This window comes from Stegostoma tigrinum, chromosome 4, assembly GCF_030684315.1.
Source record: "Stegostoma tigrinum isolate sSteTig4 chromosome 4, sSteTig4.hap1, whole genome shotgun sequence".
NCBI classification, from domain to species: Eukaryota; Metazoa; Chordata; class Chondrichthyes; order Orectolobiformes; family Stegostomatidae; genus Stegostoma; species Stegostoma tigrinum.
The window spans coordinates 86,433,407-86,454,908 of NC_081357.1; the positions used below are offsets into that span (position 1 = coordinate 86,433,407).

The 21,502-nt window shown below is 41.3% G+C and overlaps 1 protein-coding gene across 17 annotated transcripts in view; it reads right to left on the bottom strand.

The window, feature by feature from the left end:
* adgrb3 (adhesion G protein-coupled receptor B3) overlaps nt 1-21,502 on the bottom strand; it is a 1,393,543-nt gene that overhangs the window by 936,604 nt on the left and 435,437 nt on the right. For all 17 annotated transcript variants that reach the window (XM_059645517.1, XM_059645509.1, XM_059645512.1 and 14 more), the window contains one exon: nt 20,990-21,098. In XM_059645517.1, coding sequence (XP_059501500.1) covers nt 20,990-21,098 — 109 coding nt within the window. The remainder of the gene's footprint in view (nt 1-20,989; nt 21,099-21,502) is intronic.

Sequence of the window (21,502 nt, forward strand, 5' to 3'; positions counted from 1 at the left end):
TCAAAATCCATTTCAATCTTATTACCATCTTTCTCACCATAGACTAATTTGGTTGTAAACTTGGGAAATTTGATATATTTGCTTTCCAAGCATTCCAGAATTGACTTACATCTGTGTATGTGTCTGAGACATGAAGTGAGATCTTAAATGGCTTTAAATCTATACAGTTTAGACTTTTAAAATGCTCTGCTGAACATAAACATGGCTGATGTTGATCACATGATGCAAATTGATCATAATTTTTGTAAGGGTTGCGGTCAACAATCAGCAATACAGACCTTAAACATAATTCTTCTGGAATAAAGCACCCCTGCAGGTTCTGGGCTCTGCAGTTCCTTTGTACAAAAAGACCACATAAGATGTCTCCCCCCATCCCCTACCACCCCCCAACCTAGTCAGTTCTGAACAAAGGGAGGTTAACAAAACGCATTATGCTTAAAATAGTTCTAACAGCTCACGATTATCTCATACAAATGATCAAAATTTGTGACGAGAGAGATGAAACTAGTTCTTACACAGAAAGTGCCTTAAGTCAAAGCTGATTCATCCAGGAATCCTGTCACATAATTAATACATCTGCTCTTCAAAAAAACAAAATTGATTGGAATTTCTGGATTTCTTTACTTCAGTCTAGTAAGAAGCAGTTTATTTTTTAACATTTGGTCAATCTGCTAAGAATACCCCAGAGTGACTCTAGGCTTAACTCAGTATATCTCTAATTTAGAATTCCTCCAAAACCTGGTTCCAGAAAAAATCTTGGATCTACTGTGAAAGTGGACACCAATCTTATCTCACTTTGTCATCTTCAACATTAAAAGAAATTCTGTAATTTCGGCTAACTGTACTCCTCTGAACACAAACACCCATAGAAAGAAGCCTTCACTGGACGTAGACTTGCTGTGAATCATGTGAATTAGTATACATATCTTTGAATTTTGAAAAATTCTTAATTGTAAGCACTTTGATTTCCTCCTTCTTATGCTTGTGTGTGGGTGCTGTAACAATCATGCTTGGGTTTGAATGCATGCATAAATCCTGCTTTTGTTTTAGTCCTAAAATGAAGTTGTCGTAGGTCTTTTCAAAAATTGGACCGGGTCTAGGCCCGAAATGTCAGCTTTTGTGCTCCTGAGATGCTGCTTGGCATGCTGTGTTCATCCAGCTCCACACTTTGTTATCTTGGATTCTCCAGCATCTGCAGTTCCCATTATCACTTCAGTAATAGCGTTTGGATTGGGTGGGTGGATGTGCACCAGCCCATTTTGGAAGAATAGATGATTTATTTAAGGGAATTTTTTTCCACTTGAGTACAGGAGAAAAAAAAATCAATTTCCATCCTCTCTGTGCCTAACACTTGAAAACAGTATAAAAATTAAATTGAACTAAAAAATCTTTTGGTTTCTTCTGACTGCTAATTGACCTTTAGCTGTGCCTAGGAACACTTAAATTTTAATTGACCCCCTATGCCTTAAGGCAATTCATCTCTAAATGACTCCTATTATGCCCTTGAACAATTCATCTCTGACCTCAAGGAAGCACAAATTATCCTTCTGGCCTGAAAGTAATATATCATGATGGCATAACATCATTTATTTCAAAATTATAAATTTATATGGAAAATGAATTTTTGTTATATAATACTTACATTTTCCAGTGTAAAGGATAGGTTTCCATAAATAATTAAGCTTATTTTTAAAACTCCCACTGTATTTAACCCCATTAAATTGGTCTTGTGATGTGGAATCTTGTTTAATAGCTCAAACAGACAGCTCAAATGAAGTTTGTCCACTATGGGTCAGGCTGGTTGCAAGTGAGAAAAACAACAATGTACAGCACTTTGACAATATTCTCGGTTTCTGCAGCCTGACCATTCACTTGCACAATACGATGCCACAGGCATTGTTAAGATCAATAACACTGCCCAAGTGAATGCAGCCAGTAAAACATGCTTACCTTACTGAGGCAATATGATTCTCAAAGATCCTATATGTAATGGAAGGTTAAGTGTTAGGAACATTGAAAAATAAAAACAAAAATAGATATAAACCATAAAAGTTAGGAGCAGGAGTTGACCATGTGACTTTAGAATCTGCATCTGTTCCACTTTCTCATCAGTCCTCCACACTTCTCTATTCTCAGGCTAAATGAAACTGTCTAACCCAGTCTTAAATATATTCTAATGATAGTGCCTTCACAAACTTCCGTAACATTTCAGATTCACAAGTCTGACTAAGGAAATTCCACCTGATTTTGTGAAAAGTTGAAAGAAAGGAATCAAGAGAAACCATGGTACATTGTAATTGTAGTAACTGCAGCCACACTTAACTTATTGACTAATAATACTGACTAAAATACATTGCATAATATTTTTCTTGATATGTTTAGTTTATTCTACTGGTTCTTAGGGTTTTACATACAAATGACATGTGAGTTGCCACTTAAATTAGGTGATAATTTAGCTGAGGAAAGACATTGGATATAAATCAGAGGGCAATTTTTAAACAAATTCATCTTGGTGGATAACAGGAGTCTTGATTCTGATGTTTTAAAAGAAAATTCAATGTCTCTGACAAGGATCAATATTTATTGCCCACCCAAGTTATCTCTAAACTAACTCGTTTGTACAGCTATTTGGGGGCAACTAAGAGTTATTAATATTGCTATGGGAGATGCATTACAAGAAGGTCAGATTGGGCAAAGATGGCCAATTTCCTTCCCTGAATGATACAAGTAACCTAATGGGTTTTTAAAGAGTTTCATGGTCACTGTGTGACCAACTTGAAATTCTAAATTTATAACTTATGATCCTATGGAGGGATTTGAACCCATATTTCCAAACCATTAGACTGCTGGATTACAAGTCTGGTGACATCAGTCTGTGCCCTTGTCACTAGTCAGTCTTAGCTGCTTTGTCACACTCTTGCTGCTTGGTTGAAGAATGGCAAGTTTGAGTTCCAAGCCAGAGAAATAAGCATGCAATTTAGGCTGAGATTCCAGTATGGTGCTAAAGGAGTGCTGTAGGATCAGTAAGGCTGGGGAAAGTGGACCTGAGGACAAATCTCTGCGACCTGATCAGGTGTACCCTAGAACTCTGTGAGAAGTTAGGGAAGGGATTGCTGGGCATCTTGCTGAGATATTTACATCAACAATAGCCAAGAGGTACTTGAAGACTGGAAGTTTGCTAGCATGATGCCACTATTTGAGGAAGATGGTAACAAATAGCCTGGGAACTATAGATCAGTGAGCAGACATCAGCGGTGGGCAAGTTATTGGAGGGGATCCTGAGGGATAGGATTTACATCAATCTTGAAAGACAAGGGCTGTTAAGGCTAGTCAACATGGCTTTGTGCATGGGAAATTGTGATTTACTAACTTGATTGAGTTTTTTGAAGAATAACAAAGAGGATTCATTGATGGTAGGGTGGCGGATGTGATCTATATGGACTTCAGTTTGACAAAGTTCTGCATGCAATATGGACATTTTTCAAGATGCCTGTATTTATTTCTCCACATTCTCTAGCCTTGTGTGATTTCTGTTCCCTAAACCTTGCAAATACTTCCTTTCTTTAACTAAACTTACATTTCTCGTCATCCAATATTCCCAAATCTTGCCATCCTTCCCTTTCATCCTCACAGGCACATGCTGGTCCTGATCTCTGGTCAACTGGCTTTTAAAAGACTGTCACCTGTCAGATGTGCAATAACCCACAAACAGCCACCCCTAGTCTAATTTCTCATTTCCTGCCTAATATTATTGTAATTAGCCTGCTTAATATTCTTGTAATTAGTCCTCCCCCAGTATTGCAATATTCCCCCAATATTGAGTAATTATGATAACTGTTCCCAAATTACTCCCTCACTAAAACTTTAATCACCTGGCCAAGCTCATTCCTCAATACAAGGTCTGGTACAGTCCCTCTCTAATTGGACTGTGCACATATTGTTTCAAGAATACCTCCTGGATGAAGGTAAAAAATTCTGTCCCATCTAAGCCCTTGGCACCAAGGGAGTCCTAGCGAAATACTAACTCACTACATCAACATCCTTGCTGTTTTTACATCTTTTCAAGATCTACCTATATTATTTGTTCCTCTAATTTTTGTTGGTTATTGAGAAACCTATAGTTTAATCTATCATAGGAATAAGAAAGGGGTGATCATTAACTTCTCCTCATATTGCCTCACTGGATGCAAAAGAATTGGGGTACTTGCCAAGGTGTTCTAAACGTTCAGCACTGAACCAACATTGACTGCTATTCTCAGACTTATGGAAGACAAGTGCCAGCAATCAAATTGTCATTAGATTCAATAATGTAGTGAAAGTATGAGATGATAAAATTAATACATCACATTTTTACACAACAGATTTTACAACCTTGAATAAGGAACTGGAGTGGATTAAAGCAATGTCAGTTGTAAAAGTGAAGTGTATTAATGAATGTAGAGAGCTTAAATAGGTTATCTGCAAGTCTGAATTTAATATGTCAGGACAAGCCCCAAAATGTTTAAATTACTAATTTATGGTGTATTAGCAAATGCAGCATTCTTGACATGATTATCTGTGTGCTTCCCAGGAAGGTTGTAATGAAATTAAAGTGTATGCTGTTGTTGAGTGTGCCAGCGTCAATTTGAAGCACTTTGAAAGATGAAGTCCTGGTCCATGGATGGAAGTTTTGTAAAGAGTGATACTGCCCAGGGGCCACTTTTGCACTCTTGGGAGATATATCTAAATCAATCATGGTAGATAGTGGACGTACAGGAAGGAGCATGAAGCAGTGGTGAAGAAAGATTTTTTTGAAAACATAATGTGACAGACTATCAACCTGGACAGCTGAATGTCGACAAAAATCTTTGGAGAAAAATATGAAGTTACATTATTTGAGGAAAGTAATGCAAGTAAAATGCAAACCGAAGCTGACACTTCAAAAGCAAAAGATTGCTGAAAGACACATCCTCAAAATTAAGATGATAAGCTGAAAAACTAGTGCAAACCAAAACATGGAACCATGCAGCATTGGAGGTGACCATTTCATCCATCTTGCTGTGCTTCCAAATAACCCTGGTATCTTGCCCTTTTCTCTAACATTTTGCATCTTTTTCCCTTTCAAATGTTTATTCAGCTCTTTTAAGAATGTCACCATTCTTGACTTTTTCTTGGGGTTATTATAAATCACAGCAACTCACTTGGTTTAAAAATATTCTCTTGTCACATCTGCTTCACTTGCCAATCAAAATTTGAGTCCTCTGACAATCTCTTTCACTAGAAACAGTGTTTCTTAAATTACCCAGTCAATGCTGGTTATGAATACCGCTCTGAATTCTTAAAGCTTGATGGCTCTGAGGACAATAGCCACAGTTCTCTAATCTCTTCACATAACTAGAGTCCTCTGTTCCTCTTGCCACTCTAGTAACTCTCCAAAAACAATCCTTCCTAAATGCCTCTAAATCATCCTTCAAAAATGGTGACCAGAATTGGATGCCATGATCCAGCTGAATATGTTTCTTTGCTTTGGTCGTCCATTCCTTATTTAAAGGCAGGGGTTTCACATGAAAATTTAACTTCTTTGTCCTGTGACTTCAAAGACTAGTGCACAAACACCCCCGGGACTTCCAGTTCTTGTGTTCCCTTTACAATTGTACAATTTAGTTTATTTTGGCTCTCTTCATTCTTCCTGCTGAATAAATCACTTCACACTTCCCTGTGTTAGAATTCACCAGCCATATGTCTGCCCATTTCACCAGCCTGTTCATAAGATCCTGAAATCTGTTATTATATTCCTCACTGTTTAATACATTTCAGAGTTTTCTGCCAATGTTGAAATGATGCCATATGGGTCCAAGTCCAAGGCATTATTATAAATCAACATGAGCAGTGGCCCTGATGCTGACCCCTGGAGAACTTTGCTTTATCGGTCCTCATTACTCTCTGCTTGTTGAGCTTAGCTAATCTGCATTGCCATTGTCATTCTATTCCCCTGAGTATTAATTTTGTGAGCAATGTCTATGTTGTGATATTTTGAGAAGAATTTTGTGATCGTCCACATAAACAGCAAACAACATTTTTAGTTGCCTTGCCTTAGAATAGATGTCAAAGGTATGAACAGACTATAGAAGGCATTTATGCTGATGATCCCCAGGGAAAAGTGGTTTTAAGTGCAATGGAAATGACAGAAGTATGGAGAGAGAGAGGCAGAATTGTAACATCATTGGACGAGTAATCCAGAGGGTCAAGCTGATGTTCTAGGAAATGGGGTACAAATCACAATTGTGAAAACCCACCATCACTTTCAAGGAAGGACATCTGCAGTCCTTACCAGATCTGACCTACACATAATTCTCCAGATTCCATAGCATTGTGGTTGACTGTTTTGAAATAGCTGAGCAAGCCACTCTGTTCAAGAGCAATTAGGGATAGGTACAAAAAGACCAACCTTGCTAATGATGTCCACAACTCAAAGAAAAAAGAAAAGGTTGTAAGGGATGATATATTCTCACTAATCAAGAGAAATAAAGGACAGATCTGACAGATATGGTAAGTGGGAGGGGAAAATGTTCCACCAGCAAAATGTTCTACTTGAGCACTGTAGGCTATCAATGTAAAATCGGCAACATAGATGATTTTATGATTTCCGTCCCTGATTTACAGCATCCACAGTTCTTTTGGTTTTTAGATCATTTTATACAGTTTGCTGTTTGGATATTGCATACAGAATTCTTAAGCAGGTTTGAAAAGGAAATGAGGAGTACATATTTTAAAAAATGCTGAGGGGGCTTGGAATTGAATGATGAGCACTTACAGACAACTTATACAGGTCTGCTAGTCAATAAGGCTTTGTCTATATTGTAAAATTCTACAACTCGTCATTTCAGTGAAGAGAAAATTGGGGAATTTCTAATCAGATAAGTGAATGAGAAAGAAAGCACTTACTCACTCAATGAAGCAGTAGTTTAGACTAACAATAAGGGAAATTGCTGGTGAAAATGACATAGTCTTTCATGTCAAAGAGGTTGAGATGGGGATGTGACCCTTCCTCTCCGACCTTGCGACTTTCAACATTTCTAGATAACAGGCCTTGTGACAAATAAAAAGGTTCTCCAGCAACGCATGCAGCAAATCTCTGAAAATTAAATCTTTCAACATTTTGATGTGAAAGATACTGGTATGGGCCATTGCTCATAAAAGGAGGAGTGGCACAATGGCTCAGTGGTTAGCACTGCAGCCTCACAGCACCAGGGGCCTGGATTCAATTCCAGCCTTGGGCGACCGTCTGTGCAGAGTTTGCACATTCTCCCCATGTCCGCCTGGGTTTCCTTCAGGTGCTCCTGTTTCCTCCAACAGTCCAAAGATATGCAGGCTAGGTGGATTGGCCATGCTAAATTGCCCATACTGTTTAGGAGTGTGTGGGTTATAGGGGGATGGGTCTGGGTGGGAGGCTGCAAGGGGTAGTGTGGACATGTTGGGCCAAAAAGCCTGTTTCCACACTGTAGGGAGTCTAATTTTTAAAAAATGACTATACAGATCATAAGGCAAAGGCTGTTCACCCTAATCAATCTTTGTTGACACTTACCCTTCGCAGGGACCATCTTTATACCATGTCATTTCATCTTATCAGCATATCAGTTCTTCCTATCTTGCTCACTTACTCTGCACTATTTATTACATCTATTAGTTGTAGTAGTAAGTTCCACATTCTCACCACTCTAGGTTTCTCCTGAATTCTTAATTGGATCTGGCTGTATGAATTTTTTGAACTATTGGTTGAGAACACAGCAGATCAAATGAAATATTAATAACACTGAAGGTTAGTGAACCACCTAGTTTTCAGTGAATATACAGAATTATTCAGATGTAAGAAAGGAAAGGACAGGGCAAATATTCAAACAGCTATAAAGAGCACAGAGACAAGTGTGTCAGGGAAAGATGCTCACCCCGATTCATATCGCATTTTTAACTGCCATTTTTGTGATGAAAAGGTAGTATGACACTATAGATCTTGATTAAAAATAACTAATCTGCCTCCATCTGAATACACTAATGAAACATGCAGCCTATACATAGTCTTTAAAGAACCATTACATGACTTACTGTAACTACATATTCATTCAAGGTGCAAAAACTCAAAAGGCCAGTCATCCATGGCTGGCAAAAGAAGTTGAGATAATAAAATGTGAGGCTGGATGAACACAGCAGGCCAAGCAGCATCTCAGGAGCACAAAAGCTGACGTTTCGGGCCTAGACCCTTCATCAGAGCCTGAAACGTCAGCTTTTGTGCTCCTGAGATGCTGCTTGGCCTGCTGTGTTCATCCAACCTCACATTTTATTATCTTGGAATTCTCCAGCATCTGCAGTTCCCATTATCTCTGAAAAGAAGTTGAGAGTTGTGTAGGTTCAAAGGAAAAAGCACACAAAGTTGTCAGAAATAGAAGTAAACCTGTTTCAGAGTTTTTTTTAAAGAATATACCAGAGAAGGGCTATGAAACTGACAAGGAGTAGGAGTATGAATTTGAATAGATTTTTGTAAAAAAAATATAAAAATGGACTGTAAAAGCTTCTATTAGTACATAAAAAGGGAAAACAAAATTGCTAAGGTGAATGTGGAATCATTACAGGCAGAGTCAGGAGAATTTATGAAGGGAAGAAGAGAAATGCCACAGCAAGTAAAGGATTACTTTAGCAGAATCTCTGAACAGTAAGAGCTTTTGTGGCATTTATGGCAGAATTAGGTGAGATGTCTGCAAAGCATACATAGAACATAGAACATTACAGCACAGTTCAGGCCCTTCGGCCCTAGATGTTGTGCCGACCTGTCATACCGATCTCAAGCCCATCTAACCTACACTATTCCATGTACGTCCATATGCTTATCCAATGACGCCCTAAATGTACCCAAAGTTGGCGAATCTACTACCGTCGCAGGCAAAGTCCATTCCCTTACTACTCTCTGAGTAAAGAAACTACCTATAACATCTGTCCTATATCTTTCACCCCTCAATTTAAATCTATGCCCCCTCGTGCTCGCCGTCACCATCCTAGGAAAAAGGCTCTCCATATCCACCCTATCTAACCCTCTGATTATTTTATATGTTTCAATTAAGTCACCTCTCAACCTTCTTCTCTCTAATGAAAACAGCCTCAAGTCCCTCAGCCTTTCCTCGTAAGACCTTCCCTCCATACCAGGCAACATCCTAGTATATCTCCTCTGCACCCTTTCCAAAGCTTCCACATCCTCCTTATAATGCAGTGACCAGAACTGTACGCAATACTCCAAGTGCAGCCTCACCAGAGTTTTGTACAGCCTCACCATAACCTCTTGGTTCCGGAACTCGATCCCTCTATTAATAAAAGCTAAAACATTGTATGCCTTCTTAACAGCCCTGTCAACCTGGGTGGCAACTTTCAAGGATCTGTGTACATGGACACCGAGATCTCTCTGCTCATCTACACTGCTAAGAATCTTACCATTAGCCTTGTACTTTGCCTTCCGGTTACTCCTACCAAACTGCATCACCTCACACTTGTCTGCATTAAACTCCATTTGCCACCTCTCTGCCCAGCTCTGCAGCTTATCTATATAAACCTTGAAACTGGGAGTGTCTTCCTTCATCCTTGATACTTTACAGACAAGGCAAAACAATTTATTTTTGCTAGACATTGAGTTCTAATTGTTGCTTATTAAATACTTCTTTAATACTGCAATTCATTTTATTAATGTTCAAAACAAAAATCAGGACTTTCTGGAAAAAAACTCAGGTTCTGGCAGAGAAAACAGAGTTAATGTTTTGAATCTAATGACCCTTCCTCAGACTTGAATTACTGCCAGACATATTGATTTCTTCCAGCAATTTATCTTTTTGTTTCAGATTTCCAACAGTTCTTTGAATATTAATGATATAATAAAACAGTTTCCTACCTTACCAAACATGCCAAACAAGCCAGATGTTGAGAAATTCTGACATGGAAATTAGAGTGGATGCCTGGTGATTCAGCTTGCCAGTAGTGCTGAATCCCCTCCATGTTGGACACTGGGCACTGATATTCTCAGAGCAAATTCCATTGCCATCACTCACATGCCTAAGAACCCTCAGGGCCCAGCTCTAATCCACTTCTGCACCACAATGCTGCATCTCAGGCTGCACTAGCATCTATCAGTATAATGCTGCAGCAAGGACATTGCACACATGAACATGCACCTAGCTCATATACTGGACCAGGCTGCATCCCTAGGCTCTTCGCTGACTGTCACAGTGCTCAATTGTCTTGAGCCTAGTGAATGCTGAAAATATCCTTGCCTTGCATTGTTTTGTGACTTTTCCTCCTCAGGCAAAGCTACATAGCTTGTATTTATTCTGTGTTCCTTGCCGGTGAATGCAGCCACAAAAACAGGAAACTTGTCATGGTTCTCAGCAGGATTCCAACAAATCAAAGGGAAATGGCATTTGGTTGTGGGGCTTAGCATCTAAATTTAAAGGCAGCCTCTAATGCCAATCTAGAACTTGGGGGGGACAATTAGTCAACCATGTAGAGCAGTCACAGCCAAGCTACTCCCTTCAAAAGTGATGAGGAGCTATTTCTGGGAAGTCCACCACCCATCTTGACTCTTTCTGCTGCATTGGGGGACTTCCTTCTGAACTGAGAGAGAGATAAATATCATGGGAAAGAGAAGTGGATGATACAGTTGTTACTGTAGGTGCAAGTGGGTAGTTATCCTGAACAAATGAGTAGGCAGCATGGGAAGGTTAGTGGTATTGTGGTTTAGGTTCGTTAACAGCAAATGCAGGAAGATGTTGCAGGAAACAGAATGGTAGAGCATGAGCTTTAATAGGATGTGAGAACAGTATTAAATATCACAAGTGTAAGGTATTGAAAAAACACGATAGTACTAACACTGACAAAGTGGAGAAAGACCTTCTATTACAATGTGGGGCATTCTTCCAGATCTGAGACTACTGAAACCTGGATGGCAATTTTGGACCAGACTGCATGGTCTGATGCCATGATCTCCATTGTTGATCCTAGGAGAAAAGTAACTCCAGTCCCTGCAGCACCTTGTCCAGGAGGACCTCCAGGTTCCCGCCCAAAAGGTGGCATATTGATATCCCCCTATCTATCTGTTCAGGCACAATATCAGGGACCATATAGGGCACCTGTGGGCTGATTGTGCTTGTCTGGGTATGCTATAGATTTTCATAATATCTATGCTAATGATTTGGAGGTGGTGATCAATGCAATATTGTCAAGTTTGTTGATGATACAAAGTTTGTTGGGGATGTCTGTTGACAGGAAGGTGTAAAGTAGCTTCAGGAGGATTAGGATAGGCTGACTGAGTGGGCAGGAATATGGCAGATGGAATATACTATAGGAAAAATGTGAATTATTCACTTTGATAGGAGTAACAGATGCGCAGAGTATTTCTTTAATGGTAAGAGATTGGGAGCATAGATGTAAAAATAGACCTAGTCTACTTGTCAATAAGTCACTGAAAGCTAACATGCAGGTACAGCAAGCTATTAGGAAGACAGTGGAATGTTAGGCTTTATTTCAAGAGGATTTTGGTACAGTTCATTTTTAAAGGAGCTTGTTTAGATTTCACTTGGAATACTGTGTGCAATTTCCATCTCCTTACTTCAGAAAGGGTATTAATGCCATACAGGGAATGCAACAAAGGTTCACTACATTCGTTCGAAGGATGTGAAGAGGGCTTGTGCAGATAGGGCCTGTATTCTCTAGAGTTTTGAAAAATCAGAAATGATCTCATTGAAACCTTAAGTACTTTAAAAGGATAGACAGCGTGGGGGCAAGGAAGTTGTTTCCCTGGTAGGGAGTCTAAAACCAAAGGATACGATGTAAAATAAGGGGCATGCCATTTAGAACCATAATGAGGAGACTTTTCTTTCTTTGGCAAATTTGTGGAATTCTGTACCATAGTGAGCTATAGCATCTCAGTCCTTGAGTACGTTTAAAGTAGAGGTTGATAATTTTTTGATTATCTCTGACATAATGGGTTACGGGGACTGTATGGGCTGAAGTTAGTGAAACATTTAAACAAGCATGATCATATTTATTGATAGACCAGGCTTGACCAGCTGAATGGTTTACTCCTGTTCCTGTATTCTTGCAAGTCACCTGATCATGCAGTGACGAGTTTTAAGTGCCCAGGTTGACAGCTTCGACTAAGTACCTTCAATATTCACTAGCACTGACTGCATCAAAGATAATAACTAACCGCTGTGGTCTGAGGTTACACCTTTATATCCAAAGGACACCCAATAGTCAAATATATATACTTTTATTTTCCTATACCCAGTACACACTCCTCTTTTAACTTTGTGTGGTTGGGTCCACTGCTGTTTGTCATTTTTATAAATGACCTGGATGAGGGCGTAGAAGGATGGGTTAGTAAATTTGCAGACGACACTAAGGTCGGTGGAGTTGTGGATAGTGACGAAGGATGCTGTAGGTTGCAGAGAGATATAGATAAGCTGCAGAGCTGGGCTGAGAGGTGGCAAATGGAGTTTAATGCAGACAAGTGTGAGGTCGTGCACTTTGGTAGGAGTAACCGGAAGGCAAAGTACTGGGCTAATGGTAAGATTCTTGGTAGTGTAGATGAGCAGAGAGATCTCGGGTTATGCTACAGCTGTACAAAACTCTGGTGAGGCCGCACTTGGAGTATTGCGTACAGTTCTGGTCACCGCATTATAAGTAGGATGTGGAAGCTTTGGAAAGGGTGCAGAGGAGATTTACTAGGATGTTGGCTGGTATGGAGGGAAGATCTTACAAGGAAAGGCTGAGGGACTTGAGGCTGTTTTCATTAGAGAGAAGAAGGTTAAGAGGTGACTTAATTGAAACATATAAAATAATCAGAGGGTTAGATAGGGTGGATATGGAGAGCCTTTTTCCTAGGATGGTGACGACGAGCACGAGGGGGTATAGCTTTAAATTGAGGGGTGAAAGATATAGGACAGATGTCAGAGGTAGTTTCTTTACTCAGAGTAGTAAGGAATGGAACGCTTTGCCTGCAACGGTAGTAGATTTGCCAACTTTAGGTACATTTAAGTCGTCATTAGATAAGCATATGGACGTACGTGGAATCGTGTAGGTTAGATGGGTTTGAGATCGGTATGACAGGTCGGCATAACATCGAGGGCCGAAGGGCCTGTACTGTGCTGTAATGTTCTATGTTCTATGTAACCAGTTGGCAACCAGCTGCATAAGTCTTTTCTCTATCTGCCTTCCAATCAAAGCAGTTACAATTATCACAGTGCCTACTGGACTAAGTTAGACAAATCAGTACAGCAGATAGAACAGAATGTGTTGAGGTATGGTGGAAGCAGGAGTGGGAATAATTAAGCCCTTGACAATGAACCAATGAAGACTTGACCAATGAAACCATCAAAAAGGCTCAGAGATGCTAGAAAATTGTTTCAGAGCTTCCATGACTAGTGCTCCCTGCTTTAATTCAAAGGCCAGATCTCAGAGGGAGTTGGGTCCAGGGAAGGTCAGAGACATTATTTATTTTGAGTAAATCCACTCCAACAGCACACATTGGTCTTCTAATTGATGGTGACTTCTGTTGATTGAAATGAGCCCGCATTAACAAAATAAAATGCTTGGTTCAAGCTTGGCTCCTCTTCGGAAAGATAAATATTAATGAATGGCGTAGCCAAGACATCAATTCAAGCAGTATTGAATTAATTATATTCCCTTTGTTATTTTCTTAGGAGCTCAAAGCAAGTCAAACAACTAGCATGGAATTTTATGCAGTTGCTTTTGCAAGTATTTAGTTATTAGTTTTAAGCGTGAATAATGTAATAATGGAAAGTGAATATACTTTTGACAGACAGCATTAGAACTACGAGCAGGAGCAGAGGTCGTTTAGCCCCTCCTAGCCCCTCCATTCTATAACATCATGGCTGCATTTATTCTGGCCTCTACTTTCCTGGCTAACTCCAGACCTCCCACTGACTGAGGACGAACAGTCAGTCCTTAGTAAGGGGCTCACCTTTGTCCCCCTCCACCCGCACATCAACGAATACCAGTCACGGTTGGACGTAGAACAGTTTTTCCGCCACTTTCGCCTCCACGCCTACTTCTTCAACCGGGAACCTAATCCTCCCTCCACTGACCCCTTCTCCCGCTTCCAAAACAAGTCTCCTCCTGGACACCACCCCCAGGCCTCCTACCTTCCCTCGACCTCTTCATCTCCAACTGCCGTCGAGACATTAACCGCCTCAACCTCTCCACCCCTCTCACCCACTCCAACCTCTCCCTCACAGACGGGCAGCCCTCCGCTCCATCTGCTCCAACCCCAACCTCACCATCAAACCCTCAGACAAGGGTGGCGTAGTGGTTGTATGGCGCACTGACCTCTACATCGCCGAGGCCAAACACCTACTCTCCGACAGCACTTCTTACCGCCCCTCGATCATGACCCCACACCCGAGCACCAAACCATCATCTCCAACACCATTCATGACCTCATCACCTCAGGGGACCTCCCACCCACAGCCTCCAACCTCATTGTTCCCCAACCCCGCACGGTCGGTTTCTATCTCCTTCCCAAAATCCACAAACCTGCCTGCCCTGGTTGACCCATTGTCTCAGCCTGTTCCTGCCCCACCAAACTCATTTCCACCTATCTGGACTCCATTTTCTCCCCTTTGGTCCAGGAACTCCCCACCTATGTCCGTGACACCACCCACGCCCTCCACCTCCTCCAGGGCTTCCAATTCCCTGGCCCCCAACACCTCATTTTTACCATGGACATCCAGTCCCTATACACCTGTATTCCGCATGCAGATGGCCTCAAGGCCCTCCGCTTCTTCCTGTCTCTCAGGCCCGACCAGTCCCCCTCCTCCAACACCCTCATCCGCCTAGCCGAACTCGTCCTCACCCTCAACAACTTCTCTTTCGTTTCCTCCCACTTCCTACAGACAAAGGGGGTGGCCATGGGCCCCAGCTATGCCTGCCTCTTTGTAGGTTACGTGGAACAGTCCCTCTTCCGCACCTACACAGGCCCCAAACCCCACCTCTTCCTCTGTTACATCGATGACTGTATCGGCCCGCCTCTTGCTCCCCAGAGGAGCTCGAACAGTTCATCCACTTCACCAACACCTTCCACCCCAACCTCAAGTTCACCTGGGCCATCTCCAGCACATCCCTCACCTTCCTGGGCCTCTCAGTCTCCATCTCAGGCAACCAGCTTGTAACTGATGTCCATTTCAAGCCCAACGACTCCCACAGCTACCTAGAATACACCTCCTCCCACCCACCCTCCTGCAAAAATTCCATCCCCTATTCCCAATTCCCCTGCCTCTGTCACATCTGCTCCCACGATGAGGCATTCCACTCCCGCACATCCCAGATGTCCAAGTTCTTCAAGGGCCGCAACTTTCCCCCCACAGTGGTCGAGAATGCCCTTGACCGCGTCTCCCGCATTTCCCGCAACACATTCCTCACACCCCGCCCCCGCCACAACTGTCCAAAGAGGATCCCCCTCGTTCTCACACAGCACCCCACCAACCTCCGGATACAACGCGTCATCCTCCGACACTTCCGCCATCTACAATCCGACCCCACCACCCAAGACATTTTTCCATCCCCACTCTTAACTGCTTTCCGGAGAGACCACTCTCTCCGTGACTCCCTTGTTCGCTCCACACTGCCCTCCAACCCCACCACACCCGACACCTTCCCCTGCAACCACAGGAAATGCTACACTTGCCCCCACACCTCCTCCCTCACCCCTATCCCAGGCCCCAAGATGACTTTCCATATTAAGCAGAGGTTCACCTGCACATCTGCCAATGTGGTATACTGCATCCATTGTACCCAGTGTGGCTTTCTCTACATTGGGGAAACCAAGCGGAGGCTTGGGGACTGCTTTGCAGAACACCTCCGCTCGGTTCGCAATAAACAACTGCACCTCCCAGTCGCAAACCATTTCTACTCCCCCTCCCATTCTTTAGATGACATGTCCATCATGGGCCTCCTGCAGTGCCACAATGATGCCACCCGAAGGTTGCAGGAACAGCAACTCATATTCCGCTTGGGAACCCTGCAGCCCAATGGTATCAATGTGGACTTCACCAGCTTCAAAATCTCCCCTTCCCCCACCGCATCCCAAAACCAGCCCAGTTTGTCCCCTCCCCCCACTGCACCACACAGCCAGCCCAGCTCTTCCCCTCCACCCACTGCATCCCAAAACCAGGCCAACCTGTCTCTGCCTTCCTAACCTGTTCTTCCTCTCACCCATCCCTTCCTCCCAAGCCGCACCCCCATCTCCTACCTACTAACCTCATCCCACCTCCTTGACCTGTCCGTCTTCCCTGGACTGACCTATCCCCTCCCTACCTCCCCACCTATACTCTCCTCTCCACCTATCTTCTTTTCTCTCCATCTTCGGTCCGCCTCCCCCTCTCTCCCTATTTATTCCAGAACCCTCACCCCATCCCCCTCTCTGATGAAGGGTCTAGGCCCGAAATGTCAGCTTTTGTGCTCCTGAGATGCTGCTGGGCCTGCTGTGTTCATCTAGCCTCACATTTTATTATCTTGGAATTCTCCAGCATCTGCAGTTCCCATTATCTCTGTCCCATAAAGAACATTGGCTTCACCTTAGGGCTGCTGGGTAGAGAGAAATATTATGAGATGATAAGTATACATTTACTGCCAATCTAGCTACCTATACATTGCTTTTGAATGCACTCTGTCCTGCTCCCATCAATAAGCTAAGGCATCCAGGATGCTATTAATTACATTATTTGAATTTATAGCCTCAATAAAAAAACAAATCTATGCATTTAATTACACTGTTGATGAGAACTGGAGGAGATGCTGATAAAACTAAATGTATCTGATATACGGAGACGTGAAATGGGAAAATGCAACCTAGTCCATTGCATTAACCTCATTCACGGGCATATCAAGGACTTCAAGAATAAATCAGTTAAGGGAAAGGCAGAAATACTCCCTCGAGACAAAACTCCAGAATATTTATCCATCTTTGCATCTCTGCTGTTGCTAACTGGCCTGATGCCTCCCACAGATACCATTCCCAAGATGTGTCTAAAAGAATACCCTCATGCTCTATGTTGCTGTAAACCCATGAGTGACAGGATATAGGCATAAAGTCAAAAAATTGCTTTGTCTACAGTACAATATCTAGTCTGAGGTGAATCAGTTAACTAAGATTGACAGTTAACAGAACCTGACGAATCTCCATGCCAACCTTGGGGCAACCAATCAGCTGCCTCTTCTCATGCTATAAAAGATTATATTACTCTTCAAAGTCTGATTTCTTGTAAGCTAGTCCCGATGCGTACAAGATTAAAAAAATACTTTGACTTTGTCTCTCCTTTCAGCAATATTCCATAAGCAACTTCTCAAACACCTCTCCAGCGTCACGATAGTGAAGTATTGAAAGAAAAGAACATCTTGAAAGGAAAAGGATATGATCAGTTTTGGAGCTTCATTGCTGACAGTCTAACCCACTGTTTGATTAGCCTGTACCAAATCTGAAACCCACTCAATAACAAGAAAAGCAAGATTATAAATCTTCCAAAACTACATTATAGTGTTCTTCACCACTCACAAACTTTCCATTATATTACATCTTTTTTAACGTATCAATTTCATTGCAATAGCTAACTGTATTTCGGAGCAGCCAACAAGGTGAAAAATATTGAAAATGCCCTTTCTTTTACTAGTGGCAAACATAGTTTTTCAGATCACAAGAATCTGTAAAATTGGCAACAGGATCTTTTTCCAAAGGGAAAATCAACAAAAGTCTAGGCTTGCTTGGAGTGGACAGAGATGGAATGGGTGGGGAGCAGGCACAGGTAAATGAGAACAAAGAAAGGGAGAACAGACTTCACAGGCGCATTTGTAGCATGACACGCAAAGAAATATGGTGGCAACATGTGCTGTCGTATAGCACGACGCATGTCCAGAAGACTTGTGAAGCTCTCACTACTCATTGGGTCTTCTGTTTTTGTATCAGCATCACAAACTACTGTAAGTTGTTGGCATTTGCTAAACCAGACATGTCCCATCGAAATGGTAACCTTGATATGAGAAATTTTGAATGGAAATAATCTAAAGATAGGTCTTGAAGGTTTCAAGTGATAAGGCTGTGATTATTTCCTTTGACAATTTGTCCCATTATTGGACTGTCCTTGGGAAGAAAGGTAGTTAGTACAGAGTCTTGGAAACCAATGGTCTTTGAAGACAACTGCCTCCTGTTTTGACATTGCCAGAGGCATTAGGTGCTCTGTCAGTTCCCATTAGTCCATTTCATATTTTATACAAGATAGTCAGTATATTTTTCTCTGTCCTTTCCTGTATGTTTCCCATTTGAAATTGTTGATTGAGGATGTAACATGGATATATTTCCCATGTTGATTCCCATCCTGGAAGAAGTTCCAAACAAGAATGAGAATTTTAACAGTGAGATCTTGCTGGGCAAGGACTTAGAGCAGTTAAATGAACGCAGGGATGATCAGTGAAAGAGTGTGGGAGCAAGCCAAGATTTGAGCAAGTCACCATGACAGCTCAGGGATAAAGTCTAGCATAGAGTTGGGAGATAGATGAGAATGGTATTTGGAAATACCAGTGAAAAGGTACAGTGAAGTCAAAAACTAGACCGTAAATAAGCAATGGACCATAAGAAATAGACTTTTCCACAGAATGGCATTAAACAAGTTTCCTTAACATTTCCAAAGAGAGCCAGAAGCAAACAGAATGTGCATAAATCATTGGAAACAGTGGAACATAGAAACTGGAGAAGGCCAATCAGCCCTTTGATCATCTTCACCATTCAACTCGATCATGGGTGGTCATCTATCCCTGAACCACTTTGCTATTTTCATATCCATTGCTAAAAAGGAGACAAGAAGTCAGTTATTGTAATTGATTTGTCTTAAACCTGCTCAATGAGTAAGCTTCCACAGTCCTTTGGGGTAGAAAATTTCAATCATTCACAATTCTCTGAGTGAAGAAATTCCTCTTCATCTCGGTTGCAAATGACTTGTCCCTTATTCTGAGTTTAGATTGTCCCACAATGGGAAACAACCTTTCTGCATCTATGCTGTTGAGTCCCCTAAGAATCTGATACATGTCAATAAGATCACTTTGCATTCTTCCATATTCCAATGAGTATATGCCCGATCTACTCAAACTCTCTGCACATGATAATGCCTCAATACTTGGTATCAGCCAAGCAGAACTTCTGTGGACTGCCTTAAGTACCAGATATCTTTTTTCAAATAAAGGGCCCAAAACTATTCATAGAATTCCAGCTGCGATATGATTCATGCCTTGTACAGTTTTAGCGAGATCTCCCTATTTTCATACTCTATTTTCTTTGATGTAAAGGCCAACAATCCATTTGTCTTCTCTATTATCCAATAAACTTGTATGTTAGATTTTTGTGATTATTCAAGAGGACTCAAATCATTCTGGCTTTGGCTTACTACAAGCGTTCTCTTTTCAATTAACATTCTATTCTTCCTGCCAGAGTGCACAACATGGTCAGTGTGGACTTGTTTGTCCAAAGAGCCTGTTAACACACTGCAGGGATTCAATGACCTATGACCTATGATCTATGAACACCACTTTTTCCCACATTATATTCCAACTGCCAATTTTTCGCCCAGCTATTTAACCTATCTTTGTAGACTCTTACTGTTACCCTCATCACTTGCTTTCCCACCTATTTTTGAGTCATCTCCAAACTTGGTCATAATATATTTACATTTCAAATCCAAGTCATCAACACTTATTACAAATAAATATGGCCCCAGCACTACCGCTGTGACACACCAATAGTTATGGGTTGCCATCCTGAAAAATTAACCAACTTTGTGTCCATGTAACCAATCCTCCATCCATTTTAATATACTTCCTCTAACACCACGGGCTCTTATCTTATTAAGTAGGTTAATGCATGGTACCTTATTATGCCTTCTGAATAGCCAAATATATTAATATCTGTTGTTTTTCTTTTATCTATTCCATTTGCTATCTCCTCGAGGGATTCTAATAAAATTAGAATTTATAATTTTCACAACAGGAAACACATTGTCTCTGCATGATCATACAGTTTCTTTTCCCCAAATGCTCTGCTATAATATCCTTAATGAATCGTAGAATCCCTACAGTGCAGAAAGGGGCCATTTAGCCCACGAAGTCTTCAAAGAGCATAACCACCAGACCCAGCTCTATCCCCATAAACCTACATTTACCATGGCCACTATACCTAAACTGCATGTCCCTGAACACTATGGAGCAATTTAGCATGGCTAATCGACCTAACCTGCACATCTTTAGATTGTGGGACAGTACTGAAACATCTGGTGGAAACCCATGTTGACATAGGGAGAACATGCAAACTCCACACAGACAGTCACCCAGGGCTGGCATTGAACCCAGGTCCCTGGCAATGCTAGCCACTGTGCCACCCCATCTTCTTAATAACGTATTAAGCTAACCAGCCTGCAATTACCTGATTTTTTTTTATCTCCTTCTCTTTTCAAATCTATATGTTACGTTGGCAGTTTTCCAATATTTTGAGGCTTTTCCAGAATCTAAGGCTTCTTAGAAGATTACTACCAGTGTATCCACCATCTCATTAGCTACGTCCTTTAATATCCTAGGATACATTCCATCTGATCCTGGGTTTTAGAAGTCTTTAGCCCTATTAGCTTCCTAAGCATTTTCTCTCCAGTGACAGTTATTGCGTTTGTTTCCTCTCCTCCTTTTGCCCCTTGATTACTTAGTAAGTTTGGAATGCAATAAGTGTCTTCTGTGAAGAATTATGCAAAGTATTTATTTAACTGTTGTCCCACTTCTTGGTTTCACATTATTATTTTCTCAGCTTCGTTCTCTAAAATTGCAAAAACTGTGGAAAAACTGAATTCTAATATATAAAAATGGGATTGAACAAAGGAATTAACCATCAGAGATTATCAGAGAGAAAGGTTATCTATATCTAACCTACCTAAGTTTCCAGTCATTAAGTAGGAATTATGGAAATCCATCATCCCCATGCCTACGACATGTATGAAGTCTTCAATAATCTGCATTAACTCCACTGAGCCAGGATAGACCTGTGCAACAAAGCAAAATGGTACCATTTTCACTTTTTTATGAGTTAACATACAGACATATTCCATTCATATTTGATGCAACGACTGCATTAAAAATCATAGAACGAATCCTTTAGTTCTTCACGCTAACTAAGCAATGACTAGTGATGTGAACTGATTGGTGAGGAAATTATCAATACTTTATTCGAGTAAAGCTGTCAATGGCAAATATATGCCCTGAGCAAATCCTCTTTGGTCATTATACACTGATCTGTTGAGTGCTAACCTGGGCCATCTGATCTGTTAATGGCTGATTCAATTTTTTTTTTCCCCTGTTGCCTTCATCCATTTTATCACTTCATGACTGCAGATAGTGAATTCATAATTACTGCCAGGATGGAAAAGAATGGGTAATTCTGTCATCA